This window comes from Nycticebus coucang, chromosome 2 (assembly GCF_027406575.1).
Source record: "Nycticebus coucang isolate mNycCou1 chromosome 2, mNycCou1.pri, whole genome shotgun sequence".
NCBI lineage: Eukaryota > Metazoa > Chordata > Mammalia > Primates > Lorisidae > Nycticebus > Nycticebus coucang.
Genome location: NC_069781.1, coordinates 44,425,727 through 44,442,786, shown reverse-complemented (window position 1 = coordinate 44,442,786; position 17,060 = coordinate 44,425,727). Strand labels below are relative to the sequence as shown.

General features: G+C 41.5%; 1 protein-coding gene across 1 annotated transcript; it reads right to left on the bottom strand.

Annotated features, from left to right (window-relative positions):
* Positions 1-1,890: 1,890 nt before the first annotated feature.
* SPATA31F1 (SPATA31 subfamily F member 1) lies at positions 1,891-8,117 on the bottom strand. Its single transcript, XM_053606074.1, has 4 exons — positions 7,974-8,117; positions 7,290-7,335; positions 6,690-6,750; positions 1,891-5,707 (listed from the first exon to the last, which is right to left on the bottom strand). The coding sequence occupies exons 1-4, from the start codon at positions 8,115-8,117 to the stop codon at positions 1,891-1,893; spliced, it is 4,068 nt and encodes a 1,355-aa protein (XP_053462049.1).
* Positions 8,118-17,060: the final 8,943 nt, after the last annotated feature.

Below are 17,060 nucleotides of genomic sequence, written 5' to 3'. Positions count from 1 at the left end.
CTTTATTTTTTCAATTTATTTCTTTTCTTTTATTTATTATTTTTTTGAGACAGAGTCTCACTATGTCACCCTTCGCAGAGTGCTGTGGCATCACAGCTCACAGCAACCTTAAACTCTTGGGCTTAAGTGATTCTCTTGCCTCAGCTTCCCAAGTAGCTGGGACTATAGGCACCCACCACAACACCTGTCTATATTTTTCAGTTCCTTAACAGTGACGTACTCAGGCCCAGTCGTTAGATCCCTCCATTTATACTTAGTTCTTCAGTGACCTTATCTAGTCATATATATCTATCTATCTGTCTATCTATCTATCTATCTATCTATCTATCTATCTATCTATCTATCTATCTATCTATCTCTCTATCTATCATCTTTCTCTGTCTACCTGCCAACCTACCTATCATCAGCAGCTAGGACTCTCCCTGAAGCCCATCAGACGTCTGTGTTGATGATAGATATTTGGGTCTAAGATCTCAGAATGAAATGGAGATTAGTTATGATGCTACTGCAGTAGTGGTAGCAGCAGAGAGGGTAACAGGTGATCATGTTCTGCATGCATTTTTAAAGGTAAAGATAACAGGATTTACTGATGGATTGGGTGTGGGAAAGAAAAGTCAAGGATGATGCTATTGTTTTTGTCCCGAATAACTGGAAAGATGGAATTGCCATTAACCAGTTTGAGAAATACTGTGATTAGAGCAGGTTTGGTATGTATTATTGGATGGGGGCAGGGAATCGGGAGTTCATTATTGTATAGTTTGAAATGAATATTTGATATCCAAATGTATATGTTGACTAGTTTGTGCATATGACACTCTTTACTCCATGGGATTATGGGCAAGGCCTGTGTCTTGTTCATTGTGTTTGGCATAGTACTGGGCATAGAGTATATATCCAAATAGTTGACTGTTAAATGCAAGATGCTTCTCAGGGCAATTTTTTACTATGACCCTTCTGGGATTTTACTTACCAGCCTCCTCCTGTGACACAACCCTACACCTCATAACATTCATCACTCTAATACAATGTTTTGCCTTCCCAGCCCAGACTTTGAATTCCTCTAATATTAAGGTATTACAATGCACTAGCCACTATCCTTGGCTCTAGGGATATGAGACACTGTGAAATTGTTTGGCGGGATGGATGATAAATGTTCAGAATTCAAGCCTGACTTTTAATTTCAATGCACCCTAGGGCAGGGTCTTCCTTCTCTGCTCAAGTTTCTTTTTTTTTTCTTTTTTCAAAAATATTATTTCAGATTAATGTGAGGGTATAGACGACCAAATCATATTTGAATTTGTTAGGTAAAGTCCTTCTTAGGTAAAGTTCTGCATCCAAAAGGTGTGACATACACTCCTACATAGTGTTCATTCAATGAGAGTACCCCAAACTCCCCTTCCCTCTCCTCCCACCCTCGTTCCCCCTTCCCCAACTTGAATTGAAATGAGTTTTTCTCCCATTTGGGTGTGAATGGGTGTGAATTAGATTGTCTATTGGCTTCGTACTAGCATTGTGTACGTTGGATATTTGCTTTTCCATTCTTGTGATACTTTTCTGAGAAGAATGTGTTTCAGCTCTATCTAGGTTAATACAAAAGATGTGAAATCACCATCTTTTGTCTGCTCAAGTTTCTTCATCAACGATGCAGGTGAGGCTGGGAGAAGCTATGTGGAATGGCAACCCACCTGAAATGTGAGTTAAAGCTCCTTCTTTAGATAGGAATTTTTAGCCTTCTTCATGCCTTCCCTTAACAAAATACAACAAAGACAAGAAGACAGACAACTCTTTGTTTAGACATATAAAGTGTATTTCAGGTGATGCTTTGTCCCACCTACATATTTATAGAAATGAAATAGCAGTCTTCTTAAAGGGATGCTGAAGTTGGGCAGCCTACAACCTCTCCTTCATTGCCCTGTGTATTCTCCTTGAATAGACCTCAGTGTTTCTGAGGTGAGGGTTGGGAGCTAAGGTGGATGCTCCTAGTTGAGTGGCAGAAGCCCCTCGGTGAGTGGCAGAAGTCCCTCGAGGACAGTGCTGAAGGCAGTGACGGCGGTGGCCCAGGACTGAGGCAGAGCCAGGTTGTCTGGAGCGAAGCTGAAGATTATTGTCTGTGGAACGGGCACCAGTCAAGGCGGCCAGGACCATTGGTTTCTCAGTGCGGGAAGACTGGGCCTTGGAGTGCCCTGTTGGCTTCTCTGTCCTAGTTCTCCCCTTAGGGCTTTTGGCTGGAACCAGGCTCTTTTCAACATTTTCTTTCCTGGTTTTGGCCACTTTCTCAGCTATAGAGAACATGGCTTCCTCATGCTGTTTGCTTTTTGTCATAGGGTTAATACAGTGTAGGAAGGATTTTATTTTATTTTTCCAGCTAGACTCTGGGAGGCTGGGCTTCTTGTGAGTAGAGGCTGGCATCACCTGTTCATGCAAAACCTGGTCTTGCAAAGTTTGGCCCTGCAGAGGCTTATCCTCAATTAGTTGGTTTGGGAAAGGTTGGTCCTGTGAAGACTGGGGCACCTCACCCTGGACATTTTCAGGAATTATTGCTGGTTCGAGGATGACATTTAGCTTGGTTTGACTGTCTTGCAGGGCATTCTCAAGTGCTTCCCCACCAGGAGCTCCTGGGTGTACGTCTGACAGCTCAGGCTGAGGGTGATGCTGGGGGCTGTGTTGACAGGGATCAGCAAGATGATGAAATCTATGGCTGTGTCTCCAGGAGCCTTGGGATATCTTGTTCGGAAGCCTGTCTCCTGGCCTCTGGTCTTCACCAGGGTGTCTTTCCTCTCTGGTTGAGGAGAGACTAAACCCTGCATCCCCTGCTCCATGGTCTCCAACTGCTTTGGGTTTCCCTGGGTCTTCTATCTTTTCTGCCAACATGGGGACTTGGGCTGAATCCTTGCTCTTGTCCGGGCTTTGGGGCTCAGGGCTCCAGGGTTCCTCCAGGCTGGGGTTGTTCACACTGGTCTCCGCCTGAACACAAAGCACCTGGGCCTCTGTCATGTCCCCAGTGGGTTGTGGAATCTTGGAGATCCAGTGGGCAGAACCATGGAGCACTGCTTTGGAACCAGGTTCCTTGTGGTCCTGCTGCACTGGCTTCAACTCAATGGCCAGCTGTTCAGTAACGTTAACTGGATCTAGATCTGGGACATGAGTGTCTGGTGGGATGGGCGGTTCCTGGAGCAACGTTTCTCTTTGGTTATTTAGACTCCCATGAGCGCCCCGTGTGGATGTGTCCTCTGGGACTGCTGCAGTTTGTTCCATGGACTCTCTCACCCTTATGGGAACCCCCAATTGTATCTCTAGGATCTTTTTTCTGAGGTGGAAATTCAGTTTGGCCAAGATATGTGTCTTGAGTAATACGGGGTTAGAAGAATGTATCTGGCTTTCTTGAGACACTGCCTCCATTGTTCCTTCCACTTCCACTGCAGGCTGGAGCTCTTCTGCAGCATCTGCACAAGTCTCATTGTTGTCTTGAAAGCATGGCCCAGGGCTTGAACACTTTTCCTCAAGTGAGATCATCTCAGTTAGAGGCTCTGCTGGAACTTCGACGGGCTCAGGCACCATCTCTGTGGTGACAGGTTTGCTAGTGACAGCAGAGGCCATGGCTCTGGAGAGAGCCACATAGTAGAGAGCAGGCAGCCCTGACAGGAAGGCCAGATACTTGTGCCGTAAAGTTGTCTCCAGTTTCTCCTTGGCTCCCTCAGACAAGGCTTTGGGCAGCTTGGGGTGTTCAGTGACAGTACCTGGTAAGGCCTGTTGCTGCTGATCAAGGGCCTTTGGCATCCAGGGTGTAACTTTTTTATTTAGGTCAGGGTCACTTGCTGCCTGTGGCTCCAAGGGTTGGCTTTCTGGAAAACAGGGGAAGGCAGTTATTGCCAGTTGTGTAGGAATTATGGAGTTGCAGGAGGGAAATACACAGGCAGGAACTTTGCCCTGGTGGATCTGTCCACATTTGGAGTCAATGTGGCTCTGCAATTTTGTCTTGGCCTGCTCGAACAATTGTGGTATGGAAATGGATGCTGAAGCCATGATGGGTGAGAACACAGCACTATTTCCACTGGCCTCTATGGCTGTAGGCTCGGGGATGTTCATCCTGGCTAGTGCTATGCTGCTCCAAGACAATGTCTTCTGGTCAGTGTAAGAATGGAGCAACTGGATGGACTGCTGGATCTTCTGGGGCAGGCCCCAGTGATGGTGAATCAGCTGCTTCTGGAGGTGGAATTCCAATAGCCTCCGAGCATGCTCTGGGAAGAAGAGTAGTTCCCTGGTGATAACTGAGACAGGCTTCCCTGGCCAGGAAGTTTTCACCATCTCAGGAGACTGGGCTTTGTCACAGGGCTCATATTGCATGGGGCTCTGGGCATGCTGAGTTCCCTTGAAGATAGCTGGAAAGCCCCACTGAATCTGAAGCTGCCTCTTTAGCAGGTGCCACTCCAGTGCTTCACAGTTAGCCAGAGTCAGAAATGGGATATTGATCTGAGCTTGTTGCTGGTCAGACGGAGATACCCAATTTGGGGAAGGTGGGGAAGAGGGTGGGGTTGATAGACGTGGAGTTTTATGTAGCAGGGGGAGGAAGGAGAGGTCCTTGAAGAAGAAAGGGCCCTTATTGGGGGAGTTGGACATTTCCCCCTTCTTGGAGAGTCCTTGGGAACCCAAGAAAGTGGCAACCAGGGACTCACTGTGCAGAGAAGGGAGGCCACAGAATAACTGGCTGTATTTCTTCTGCAGATGGTTTCCCAAGTCACTAGCCTGCCCCCCAGGCAGTGAATAGAAGCCACTTAGGACTTTAAGGTCTGGAGATGGCAAAGCTAGAGCCATAGGGTTTGGGATGTGCTCACAGTATTGTCTTTCATCTGGGTTCATTATGGACCATTCAGAAACCCAGAAGGTCTGAATGGGTTGGCTGGCCATACATGAACACAAGGTCTCATGGGAAATGGTTTCAAAACTATGAATGGAGACTTGAGAAGTATTTTCAGGCTTGTAATACAATGGTGGGTTTGGCATAAGCTGCCTCAGGGATTCTTCTACACGTCTGGGGAGCCCCCATCTCTGGAAATGCATCCATTTTTTTATATGGAGCTCGAGAAACCTGAGGACTTTAGGACTGAGGAATGGCAGGTGGGCAGGGAGAACCCTATTCAAGGCTGTAGAATGTGTCTGGTTAGTGTTCTCTGGGTTTGGGGACAGCAGAGAGTCCTGGGACTTCAAGTGATACTGTCCTTTGTTCCCCTGGACAAAATTGGCATTGCTCTGTATTATCTCCTGCTGATTCACTGGAGTCTCAGGCTCCTTGATCCTTGAGGAAGACGTAGTTTCTCTGAGCACATCTGGCACTTGAAACTCTTGCCCTAGCTGGAGATGCTCAGCCCAATAATCTTGGATTCCAACTGCATTGGTTGACTGAGCAGCTGAGTGGGTCAAAACGGTCTGATCCATTAATTGTGACAGTGTTGGAGTTACAGATGCCAGAAAAAGCTGTCTGGGTTGCCAGGGACAAAGCTCTAGACTCTGCTTATCAGACACACTAGACATGGACAACATTTCAAGGCAAGTAGTGTCCTGTGATGGCTCTGTTATAAGGGGGAAGATCTTGTTATTCTCACCCACCAGCAATTCCTGAATCTCCAGAGCCACAGTATTGCAGATTTGGCAGCAGGGATCTGCACACAGGACTCGCCGCACACTTCCCTCCTCAGGAAGCCAGTCCTGGCTGGGAAGGGAAATACGGGACCATTAATGTTGGAGTGACTCTTCCATCTCTGAAGTGTATGGCCTGGGGTTGGAAATGCCCTTCTCTAGTTCTTCAAGTCCTGGGGCCTGCACTCCCCTTGATGTCTATGCCTCTGTTTTTCTTCCTAAGAAAATGCCATTTGGCAAGATATGGTGGGCTAGGATGAGGATCTCAAGCTTATTGGGCAAGGTCTCAACCTATGGGAGGGTACAGTCCTCCTAGAGAGGACTAGGACCTGGGGTCAGTCAGTCTCTGTAGTTCTTGAGAAGCTGAATTAAGAGAAAGGAACTAGGCAGATGGGACATTGCCAGGAATACCACCAGGTAGAATCTGGATCAGTCTCATTTGAAGCTGAAGAACCCAGAGCTTTGTGTCAGTGCATTGTGAGATCACTGCATTCTGGAAGCTATTTGGTATCCCTGCTACTTTACTCAGCATCTACTGGGACCTAATCCTTTTATCTACAGATCTTAAGGAGAGGGTAAGATGATAGGTTTGTATCTAATGGCTGTTCCATGAACTGGCTTCCTTGAAAGTGGAACTGAAAAGGTTATGTCAACAAGGTTCAGCCAGACTCAGGAGTCTTCCCTTGAAAAAGTATAGCTGTAAGGAGAATAGGACAATGAAGACTTCTTTATGGAAAATCTATTCTCTTGACTGGATAATTAATCTCATGTCTGAGTGCAACCCTATGTAATGTCTTTTATGAATTATATACTAGTCAAATTCTGAATTGTACAACTACCGTTACCTTAGCACAGAGCTGAACTGGGTGACTCATTCCTTTGAGGCATATGAATCCCACTCTTCCCTGGCAACCCTCTCAACCAGTGAAGCAGCTTCCACTGTGTAAGTCTCCCCTCTAGCCACTTTCCCTCTCTACATCTCTGCCCCAGGCCTAGTCAAAAAATGATCATAGGCCAGGCTGGTGGTTATGAAACTGCAAAGAGTAAGAGATCACCTTTTCATGACAGAGAGCAGATTCCATGGCTTCTCAGCTTCTTCCTGGGAAAGTCTCCTAGCTGAGGAACCAGGAGACAGTGTTATGTGGCATGGGAGAATTTTGTAGACATCCTACAGCTAAATAGTGAGGCCTCTGACTATTATCAAGAGACTGAAATCCTGAAAAGTCAGTGCTCTAAGGCATGTGTAAATACAACATTACAATTTACAACATGCTTTCCCATGTCCCATTTGATCTTCACAACCACAATCTGAATGAGGTAGGATCATCAGCATTATGCCCATTTTATGGATAAGGATGAGAGATGAAATGACTTCCATAGGGATATGAAACTGGTAGGTGATACAATTAAGGACATTGGCCCTCCCCCTACTTTCTTAATTCTTCATTCCTGGGGCAGTAAGACATAATTATGGAACACTCCCAAGTTCTGATTTTCCACCCATGGAAGTAAGTCTCCTGTGAAAGTTGTCAGTTAGGAAATTGGACTTCAGTGGTCAGAGCACCTAGCTGTTGGCACCAGGGGTCACGAAGGGACAGGATCCATGGGAACCTCACCCATGTGGAAGGTACTTAGAGGAAGGATTGAGACTTTACCTCTTGATGCTGCATCTCTAGCCCTTTGCCGGACTTTGCGGTGGCGCTGAAAGACAAAAACATTAGAATGTGAAGCTGAGACACCATTTACTTTTTCATGTCCAAAATGAGACAAACATGATATACATTTAACACTCCTTTCTATATATGTATCTCTTTTATTTTATACATTCTCCTACATTTCCTTTATCTATTCCACCTTTTTTTTTGGTACTCTAACATTTCCCATCTTGGCTTATTTCTGATTCACTTGGAAGCTCCCCATTCTCATATCTCTTGTCCCTATTTCTATGACAAGTTCTGCAGGGAGCTTAGGATGGTATAGGAGGAAAAGTAGAATAGATTAAAGGATGAGCAGTTCTAACAACCAAGACTTGCGCTTACAAAGTTCACCAACCAGAAAAATCTCCCTTGTTGTGAGGTCTTCTGAGATCCCATGAGGTTGACCCCATTTATCTAGTTCTCAACCTTAGTCAAATAAGAGAGTTTCTTGGCTTTTCAGAAAGCCAAGAAGGGAGGGTCTGGTAAGGAATTATAGTCTCTAGAAGAAAAATGCTATACAAAGGCAAATGAAGGTATGTTATAAAAAATGGAAGGGAGGATTATAAGGGGGAGACACTGAGAACTTAAAAGCTTCTAGTCTGAGGCTTAATTCATTCAGTTGTGCTCGTAGTGTTTCCCTACCCAGCAGCAGCTCCTCTTAGGCTCCAACCTCAATCCATGGTGGCTCCTTTTCACTTGCCAGATAATTAGGATAATGATGAAGATAGAGCCATAGGTATATAAAGGATATCCAACATCCCACAGAACAAAAGTAGGGTTCAACATGGCCGAAACCTCATTAGAATGAGGAGACCAGCCATCTCTGTATCTAGGCGTTCAGGGTCCTAATGCCAAATGACTCCCAACACTAGACCTTGTCACGTTCACCTCACAGAGGATAGAACCAGGCCACCAGACTACATCATAAAGGCCTCCTGTTTCATAAGGCATGTGCAGTATGGAAGCTCATATGCTTGTCAATCTGTAGATGAAGGTGTGTGGTTATCTGTAAAGGGAGCCTGGGACTAAATGTGTCAAGCTCATGAGCAGTGCCTAGTTCCCACTTTCTTTTTGCCCTCTACCTCCTACACCAGTATGATGGCTCAGCTGTCTCCTTCACAACTATATGGTCACCCATCCTCAGAAAACTGAGTGCTTTGGCATATAGAGCACCCTATGAGAAAAGGTGGTTGGGACATGGGAACCTTTACCAACTCTCCCATTTGTTCTCTTGTTCTGAAAATTTATCAGAGAAGCAGACAGGAGTTTAGGGAGGACACAGAGGGTATGGCTTAGAAATGGAGAGGTTTGATGTTATAGAAAATGTACGATCGGGTGGCACTTGTGGCTCAGTGGGTAGGGCACCAGGGCCATATACTGAGATTGGTATGTTTGAATCTGGCCCCGGCCAAACGGCAACAAAAAATAGCTTGGCATTCTGAAGGAGCCCGTAGTCTCAGCTACTCGGGAGGCTGAGGCAAGGGAATCGCCTAAGCCCAAGAGCTGGAGGTTGCTGTGAGCTGTGATGCCATAGTACTCTACTGAGGGCAACAAAGTGAGACTCTGTCTCAAAAGTAAATAAAAAGAAAATGTATGATCAGAAATCAGAAATGCAGGAAGAAAACCATGGCTTGGCAGGGAAAGGCTCAGGTGGCGGTATCTTTAAATGACTGGAGGAGGGAAAGGAAGCCCGACAGCGTGTGGGTGAGATGAGATTATAAGCACTGTCTCCCATGGATGCACATTAACACTTAGGGAGATGAATGCCTGTGGAGATGGGTTAGTGGCCACTTTAGACTAAAGGTCACAAATTTGTTGTTGCTTGTAGTTGGATGTATGTATGCTGCTTGTGTGAGGAGTATTTTGTCTTTTTCAAATCTGGATTTTGGAAACTATTAGGCAGGGCAGATATTTTCCAATTCAGCACCAAGACCCATCACTGACTATCGATTGATTTGGACATTTATGCTACTTGCTTATCCTCTGTGGATATTGTAATATGCCTCTAATATATCAGTATTTCTGAATTTCCTTGAGAGAATATTGCCTTGGTGATAGTAGTCTCACACCAAGAACCCTCAGGCTCAAAATCTCTGAAGAGGCTATTTAGACCTTCCTCCACCATCTTTTCCACTCAACAGGCAGGGTGAACACTCAATATGTGGATAGTGTCAAAGGTGCAAAGATATTTGAGTCATGCTGCCTTTCTGCTCTTGAGATACTTAAAAATCTAGTTTCAAAGACAAGACTAATTCATACAAGGAAATAGTGAACCATTTAGTATAAATAGAATTATATACTCATTAGCGAGTATATACTCACTTCTACACACACATTTCATTGCAGAAAGAGAAATCATACTGAAGATTATAGTGGTCAGAGAGGGCTCATGGATAGTTGAAGTTTAGCTTAAACTGCAGGCTTTGGAGTAAAGAACTATTACAGAAGGGAGAGAAACTTACCAATAAATGCAGAAACTAAGGAATGGGCCTTGGAGTTCATTTGGCAATAAGAAATGCAGTCTGTCTCTAGCAGAGGAGAAGATAGGTGGATTGGAGAGCAATTGTGAGGAAGGATTGTAGGAACAGGGATGAGATCTCTTGATGGAGGGAGGGTCTTTGGTTTATTTTATTTCAGTCACTAAGATTAAGTGATTTTTTACAAGAAAAGTAAAGCACACATGTATATGGCACAAAATTCAAAAGACAGAAGGTATATAGTTGTCATTTTCCCACACTTGTCTCTTTCCTCATATGTCTCTCAGAATTTATTTAGCATAAGAAGCATATACAAATTGACATCGTTTTCTTCCTAAATGAAAACATATGCTAAATATTGTTTTCTCTTTTCTTATTTTACTTAGTAATATAAATATATCCTCTATATAATTTTCTGTAATTTTTGTACAGTCTTCTTTGGTATAACTACAACATAACACTTCAAACCTTGCATTCATAGATTTTTAAAATTAAATCATAGCTGTGTACATTAATGCAGTCATGGGGTACAATGTTCTGGTTTTATATATAATTTGAAATATTTTCGTCAAACTGGTTAACATAGCCTTCATGCATTCATAGATATTTTGTTAAAGTGTTTGGCTTATGTGGGCATGAACCTCATATGTATTTGTCATTGTACACAGGTATGGGTATATATGCCGGAGAAATATATAGAGTTGAATTAATGGGTCAAAGGGTATGTAACCAGCTCCATAAGCAAGAAAATATGTTTAAAATTTTTTTGTAGTTCACTTATATTTCAAGTTCCCAGGCCAGTAAGATATGCTGACCAGAACGACTTTGTAACTTTCCATTGCACTGATGCATTCTCTTCTGAGATTCTTTCCCAAGAATGGCCAAACCTCCTTGAAGCCACAAGATAACTACAAAGCCTTACATCACCTGTTTATTCAGAAAAGACAAGATAAGTGGTACACCACCACAGTGTGTGTCCAAGGATCCATTGAGCCTGTGCATAAGACTAAAAAAAGGACCAATATTAACCCCTTGCTTATAATATTAAAATCTCCACCTTGGGAGGGACTTACCCACCATTTTTTGCTCATGGGATATACATACTAGCATGATTTCTCACTGTGCTTGTATGCCCTGCACTCCACCCCTAACATGTAATGATATTCACTCCCCTCATTCATTCTTCATTTTCTTTTCTTTCTTTCTTCTTCTTCTTCTTTTTTTTTAACAAAGCAGTATATATATTTTGTTGAATATTGTCTGGGCAACAGGTGGTCTTCTGGGGTATGAGATGTTAATCACAATGCTGATACGACTAGAGGCTTCCACTGGTTTTTCAAACCCCACAGGGTGGAGACCCTAAATCTGTCTTCAGGCCTCTTAAAAAGCACTTTAAATTTCTAAACTTGGCTAAGCAGAAGCTTTCCTAGGAAAGTGCTTGTCGCTGGGATCACTGCTGAAGTGGCTATCCACTACCCGGCGTGCCAAAACCAGTCTCACTCTGCCCCTGAGGGTTAAGGCTGTAAGGTGGCTCAGTCTCCACCTCTAGGCTGCTCAGTCACTAGGTTACTAGCTCCAGCCCGATCCTTGCTCTGCAACCCTGAGGGCGGAGCTTGCCAGGGCAGTTCTCTTACAATGGCGTCATTCTTCATTTTCATCTCCATAAAACCATATGACCCTGTTGGTTGAGGCGGTGGATTTGAGGCAGTTTGTGCCCCTCGCCCCCTCCCAGCAGATGTATCTCTTGCATTAAATCCTTTCCTCTTTGACAATCCTGGTTGTCTGAGTACTTGGCTTTCTGATCAGAGGGTAACATGAATCTGCCTTGTGGGTTTGTTAATAGGTGTATATTTTTAATGTTGACATTGCCTAATTAACAATTGTATGAATTTATACTCACACCAAAACTATAAGGGTGCCTCTCTTCCCATGCCTGTGACTCAATATTATCAAATTTTTGGCCTTTGTTGACATGAGACATGAAAATTTTAATTTTATGCCCACTGTGTCCACTGCTATTTAATATAGTGTTGGAACTCCTAGCCATTGCAATCAGGCAAGAGAAGGAGATTAAAGGAATCCAAATGGGGACAGAAGAGGTCAAACTCTCCCTCTTTGCAGATGACATGATCTGATAGCTGGAAAACCCCAGAGAGTCAACTACAAAGCTCTTAGAAGTGATGGAGGAATATAGCAGCATCTCGGGATACAAAATCAATACCCACAAATCAGTAGCCTTTGTATATGCCAACAATTGTCAAGCCAAGAACAAAATCAGACTCTATTCCTTTTACAATAAAGCCAAAGAAGATGAAATACCTAGGAATATATCTAACAAAAGAAGTGAAAGATCTCTATAAAGAGAATTATGAAACTTTGAGAAAGGAAATAGCAGAAGATGTCAACAAATGGAAGAACATACCATGCTCATGGCTGGGAAAATCAACATCATTAAACTGTTCATACTACCCAAAGCAATCTATAGATTTAATGCAATCCCCATCAAAGCATTGACATCTTCAATGTCATACATTAAAGATCTTGAAAAAATAGTACTTTGATTCGTATGTAACCAGAAAAAAAAAACAAACCCTAAATAGCAAATGCAATTCTTAGAAATAAAAACAATTCTGGAGGCATCAGGTTGCCAGACTTCAGGTTATATTACAAGGCTATAGTGATCAAAACAGCATGATGCTGGCACAAAAATAGAGACACAAATCTATGGAATAGGATAGAAAATCGAGAGATGAACCCAGCTGCGTATCATCATTTAATCTTTGATAAGCCTAACAAAAAGATGCAATGGGGAAAATCATCCTTATTTAACAAATGGTGCTGGGAGAACTGGTTATCCACATGCAGAACACTGAAACTAGAACTGCACCTCTTACCATTGATAAAAATTGATTCTTTTTGGATAAAAGATTTAAATTTAAGACATGAAACAAAAATTCTAGAAGAGAATTCAAGAAAACACTTGAAGATAATGTAACCTAAATATTGTACCCTCATATTAATTTGAATAAAATAAAAAAAAGATTGGAAGAAAAAAGAGAAAATTTTAGTTTTAAATGTATTGTGATTATGGGTACATAATAGTTGTATGTCTTATAGATATTATATGTGATGTTTTGATATAGGCGTAAAGTATGTATTAATCAAATTAGGTTGACTGGGGTATCATCGCCTCAAGCATTTATCATTTCTTTGAGTTAGAAACATTCCAGTTTCTCTCTTTTAGTTATTTTAAAGAATACCCTAACTAATCGTTGATTATAACCACTTTGTTGTGTTATCAAATATTGTTCATTCTATCTAACTATATTTTTGCACCTGTTAATCACCACCACTTTACCTCCTCCTCCCTCCTACTTTTCCTAGCCTCTAGTAACCATCATTTTACTCTGTTTCCTTGAGATCAATTGTTTTAATATTTAGCTCCTACATATGAGTGGCAACACGTGAGATTTGTCTGTCTGTGCTTGTCTTATTTCACTTAAAATATGTTTGCTAGTTCTATCCACATTGTTGCAAATGGCAAGATTTCATTCTTTTTTTTTAATTTCATTCTTTTTTGTCACTATATAATATGTATTCCATTGTGTATTTGTACCACAGTTTTTTTATCCATTCATCCATTGATGGGCACTTTAGTTGATTCCAAATCTTAGCTATTGTGAATAGTACTGCAATAAACATGGGAGTGCAGATATCTTTTCAATATACTAATTTCCTTACTTTTGGATATATCTAGCAGTGGGATTGCTTGGTCATATGGTAGTTCTATTTTTAGCTTTTTGAGGAACCTCCATACTATTTTCCATAGTGGTTGCACTGATTTACATTCCCACCAACAGCATACAAGTGTTCCTCTTTTTTCTTTTTTTTTTTGAGACAGAGTCTCACTATGTCACCCTCGGTAGAGTGCTGTGACATCACAGCTCACAGCAACCTCAAACTCTTTGGCTTAAGCGATGCTCTTGCCTCAGCCTCCCAAGTAGCTGGGATTACAGGTGCCTGCCAAAATGCACAGCTATTTTGTCGTTGTAGTTGTCATTGTTGTTTGGCAGGCCCAGGCTGGATTCTAACCTGCCGGCTCCAGTGTATGTGGCAGGTGCCCAAGCTGCTGAGCTACAGGCGCCGAGCCCTCATTGTAGCTTTGATTTGCATTTCTCTAATGACTCCTGATGTTCAGCATTTTTTCATACACCTGCTGGCCATTTTTGTGTTTTCTTTTGAGAAATGTCTATTCAGATCTTTCACCCATTTTTTACTTGGATTATATGATTTTCCCTGGTGAGTTGTTGGAGCTCCCTCTAATATATTAGAGTTATTAATCCTTTATCAGATGGGTAGTTTGCAAATATTTCCCCCCATCCTGTGGGTTGTTTCTTCCCTTTGTTTATTGTTTCCTCTGCTGTGCAGAAGCTTTGAGCTTGATGTGAGCCTATTTGTTCAATTTTGCTTTGGTTGCCCGTGCTTTGGGGGTATTACTCAAGAAGTCTTTGCCCAGACTAATGTCCTGAACCATTTCCCCAATATTTTATTTTAGTAGTTTCATAGTTTCAGGTCTTTTATTTAAGTCTTAAATTTGATTTTTCTATATGGAGAGAGATAGAGGTCTGGTTTCATTCTTCTGCATATGGATATGTAGTTTTCCCAGCATGATTGAAGAGACTGTCCTTCCCCCAATATATGTTCTTGGCACCTTTGCCAAAGATGAGATTACTATAGATGTGTGGGTTTATTTCTGGGTTCTATATTCTGTTACATTGTTTATGTGTCTGTTTTTATTATCAGTACCATGTTGCTTTGGTTACGGCAGTTCTATAGTATAATTTGAAATCAGGTAATGTGATTCCTCCAGTTTTGTTTCTTTTTATCAGAATGGCTTTGGCTATTCTGGGTCTTTTGTGGTTCCATATAAATTTTAGGGTTATTTTTTCTCTTCTGTGAAGAATGTCATTGGTGTTTTGATGGGGATTGCATTGAATTTCTAGATTGCTTTGGGTAGCATGGCCATTTTAAAAATACTGATTGTTATAATTCATAAGCATGGAATATCTTTCCATTTTTGTGTGTCTTCTTTAATTCTTTCATCAATATTTTATAGTTTTCATTATAGAGATCTTTTACTTCCTTGCTTAAGTTTATTCCTAGGTATTTTACTTGTAGCTATTATAAATATTACTTTTTTGGTTTCTTTTTAAGATTGTTTGTTGTTGGCATATAGAAATGCTACTGATTTTTGTATATTAATTTTATATTCTGCAATCTCATTAACTATGTCAGTTCTAGTAGTTTTTTTTTTTGTGTGTGTGTAGTCTTTAGGTTCTCTAGGTATAAGATCTTATCATCTGCAAACAAGGATGATTTGACTTCTTCTATTTCAATTTGGATATCCTTTGTTTCTTTTTCTTATTTAACTGTTCTGGCTAGAACTTCCAGTACTATGTTGAATAACAGTGGTGAAAGTAGGCATCATTATCTTGTTGCAGATCTTAGAGGAAAGGCTTTTAGTTTTTCCCTATTTGATATGACACTTGCTATGGGTCTGTCATATATGGTTTTTGTCATAAGGTATATTCCTTCTATATCCAGTTTTTTGAGAGTTTTTATCATGATGTTGAATTTTATTAAATGCTTTCTAAGTATTAATTGAAAAGATGATATGGATTTTGTCCTTTATGGTGTTGATAGGATGTATCACATTGATAAATTTGTGTATGTTGAACTATTCTTGCATCTCTCGGTTAATTCCATTTTATCATGACAAATAAGTTTTTTTTGCTTGTTTTTGAGACAGAGTCTCACTTTGTTGCTCTTGGTAGAGTGTCGTGGCATCATGGCTCACAGCAACCTTAAACTCTTGGGCTCAAAGCAATTCTCTTGCTTCAGCTTCCCTGGTAGCTAGGACTACAGGAGCCTGCCACAATGCCTGGCTAGTTTTTAGAGACAGGGTATCACTCTTGCTCAGTTTGGTCTTCAACTCCTGAGTGCAAATAATCTACCCTTCTTGGCCTCCCAGAGTGCTAGTATTACAGGCATGAGTCACTGTACCTGGCCTGATGAATAAGTTTTTAATGTGTTGTTGAATTCAGTTTGCTAGTACTTTGAAGACTTTTGCATCTCTGCTCATCAGAGATATTGGCTTATTTTTTTTATTTTTTATTAAATCACAACTTTGTACATTGATGCATTTATGGTGAAATACTTACATTGAACTAAGTAACACATCCATCACAATTATACTTATTTTTTAACAGTTTTAAAATGTACCATTGCATCGTGCACATTAGGTGAGGTTCCCCCCAAATACCTTCCCTCCTCTCATATCCCTCTTCCCCTCCCCTTTCTCTCTTTTCCCTTCTACTTTCTAGACTGTAGTTATGTTTTGCCATTCATATGAGTGTGTAGGTGATTATATAATGATTTCATAGTAGTGTTGAGTACATTGGATACTTTTTTTCCCATTCTTGAGAAACTTTACTAAGAAGAATATGTTTCAGCTCCATCCAGGTAAACATAAAAGATGTGAAGTCTCCATCTTTTTCTATGGCTGCATAGTATTCCATGGTGGACATATACCACAATTTGTTAGTCCATTCATGGGTCGATGGGCACTTGGGCTGTTTCTATGTCTTGGCTATTATGAATTGGGCTGCAATAAACATTCTGGGGCAAATGTCTTTGTTGTAAAATAATTTTTGATCATCTGGGTATACACCTAGTAGAGAAATTGCAGGATCAAACAGTAGGTCTACTTGTAGTTCCTTAAGCGTTTTCCAAACTTCTTTCCAAAAAGGTCGTATTAGCTTGCATTCACACCAGCAGTGTAGAAGTATTCCCTTCTCTCCACATCCACACCAATATCGGTAGTTTTGGGATTTTGCAATGTGGGCTAATCTTACTGGAGTTAGATGATATCTCAAAGTGGTTTTGACCTGCATTTCTCTGATGATTAAGGATGATGAGCATTTTTGCATGTGTTTGTAGGCCATGCACTTGTCTTCATCAGAGAAGTTTCTGTTCAAGTCTCTTGCCCACATAGAAATGGGGTTATTTATTCTTTTCTTATTGATTAGTTTGTGTTCTCTGTAGCTTCTAGTTATCAGACCTTTGTCAGAAGCATAACCTGCAAAAATCTTTTCCCATTCTGAAGGTTGTCTGTTTGCTTTACTTACTGTGCTCTTGGCTGTGCAAAAGCTTTTTAGTGTGATCAGATTCCAGTAATGGATTTTTGGTGTTG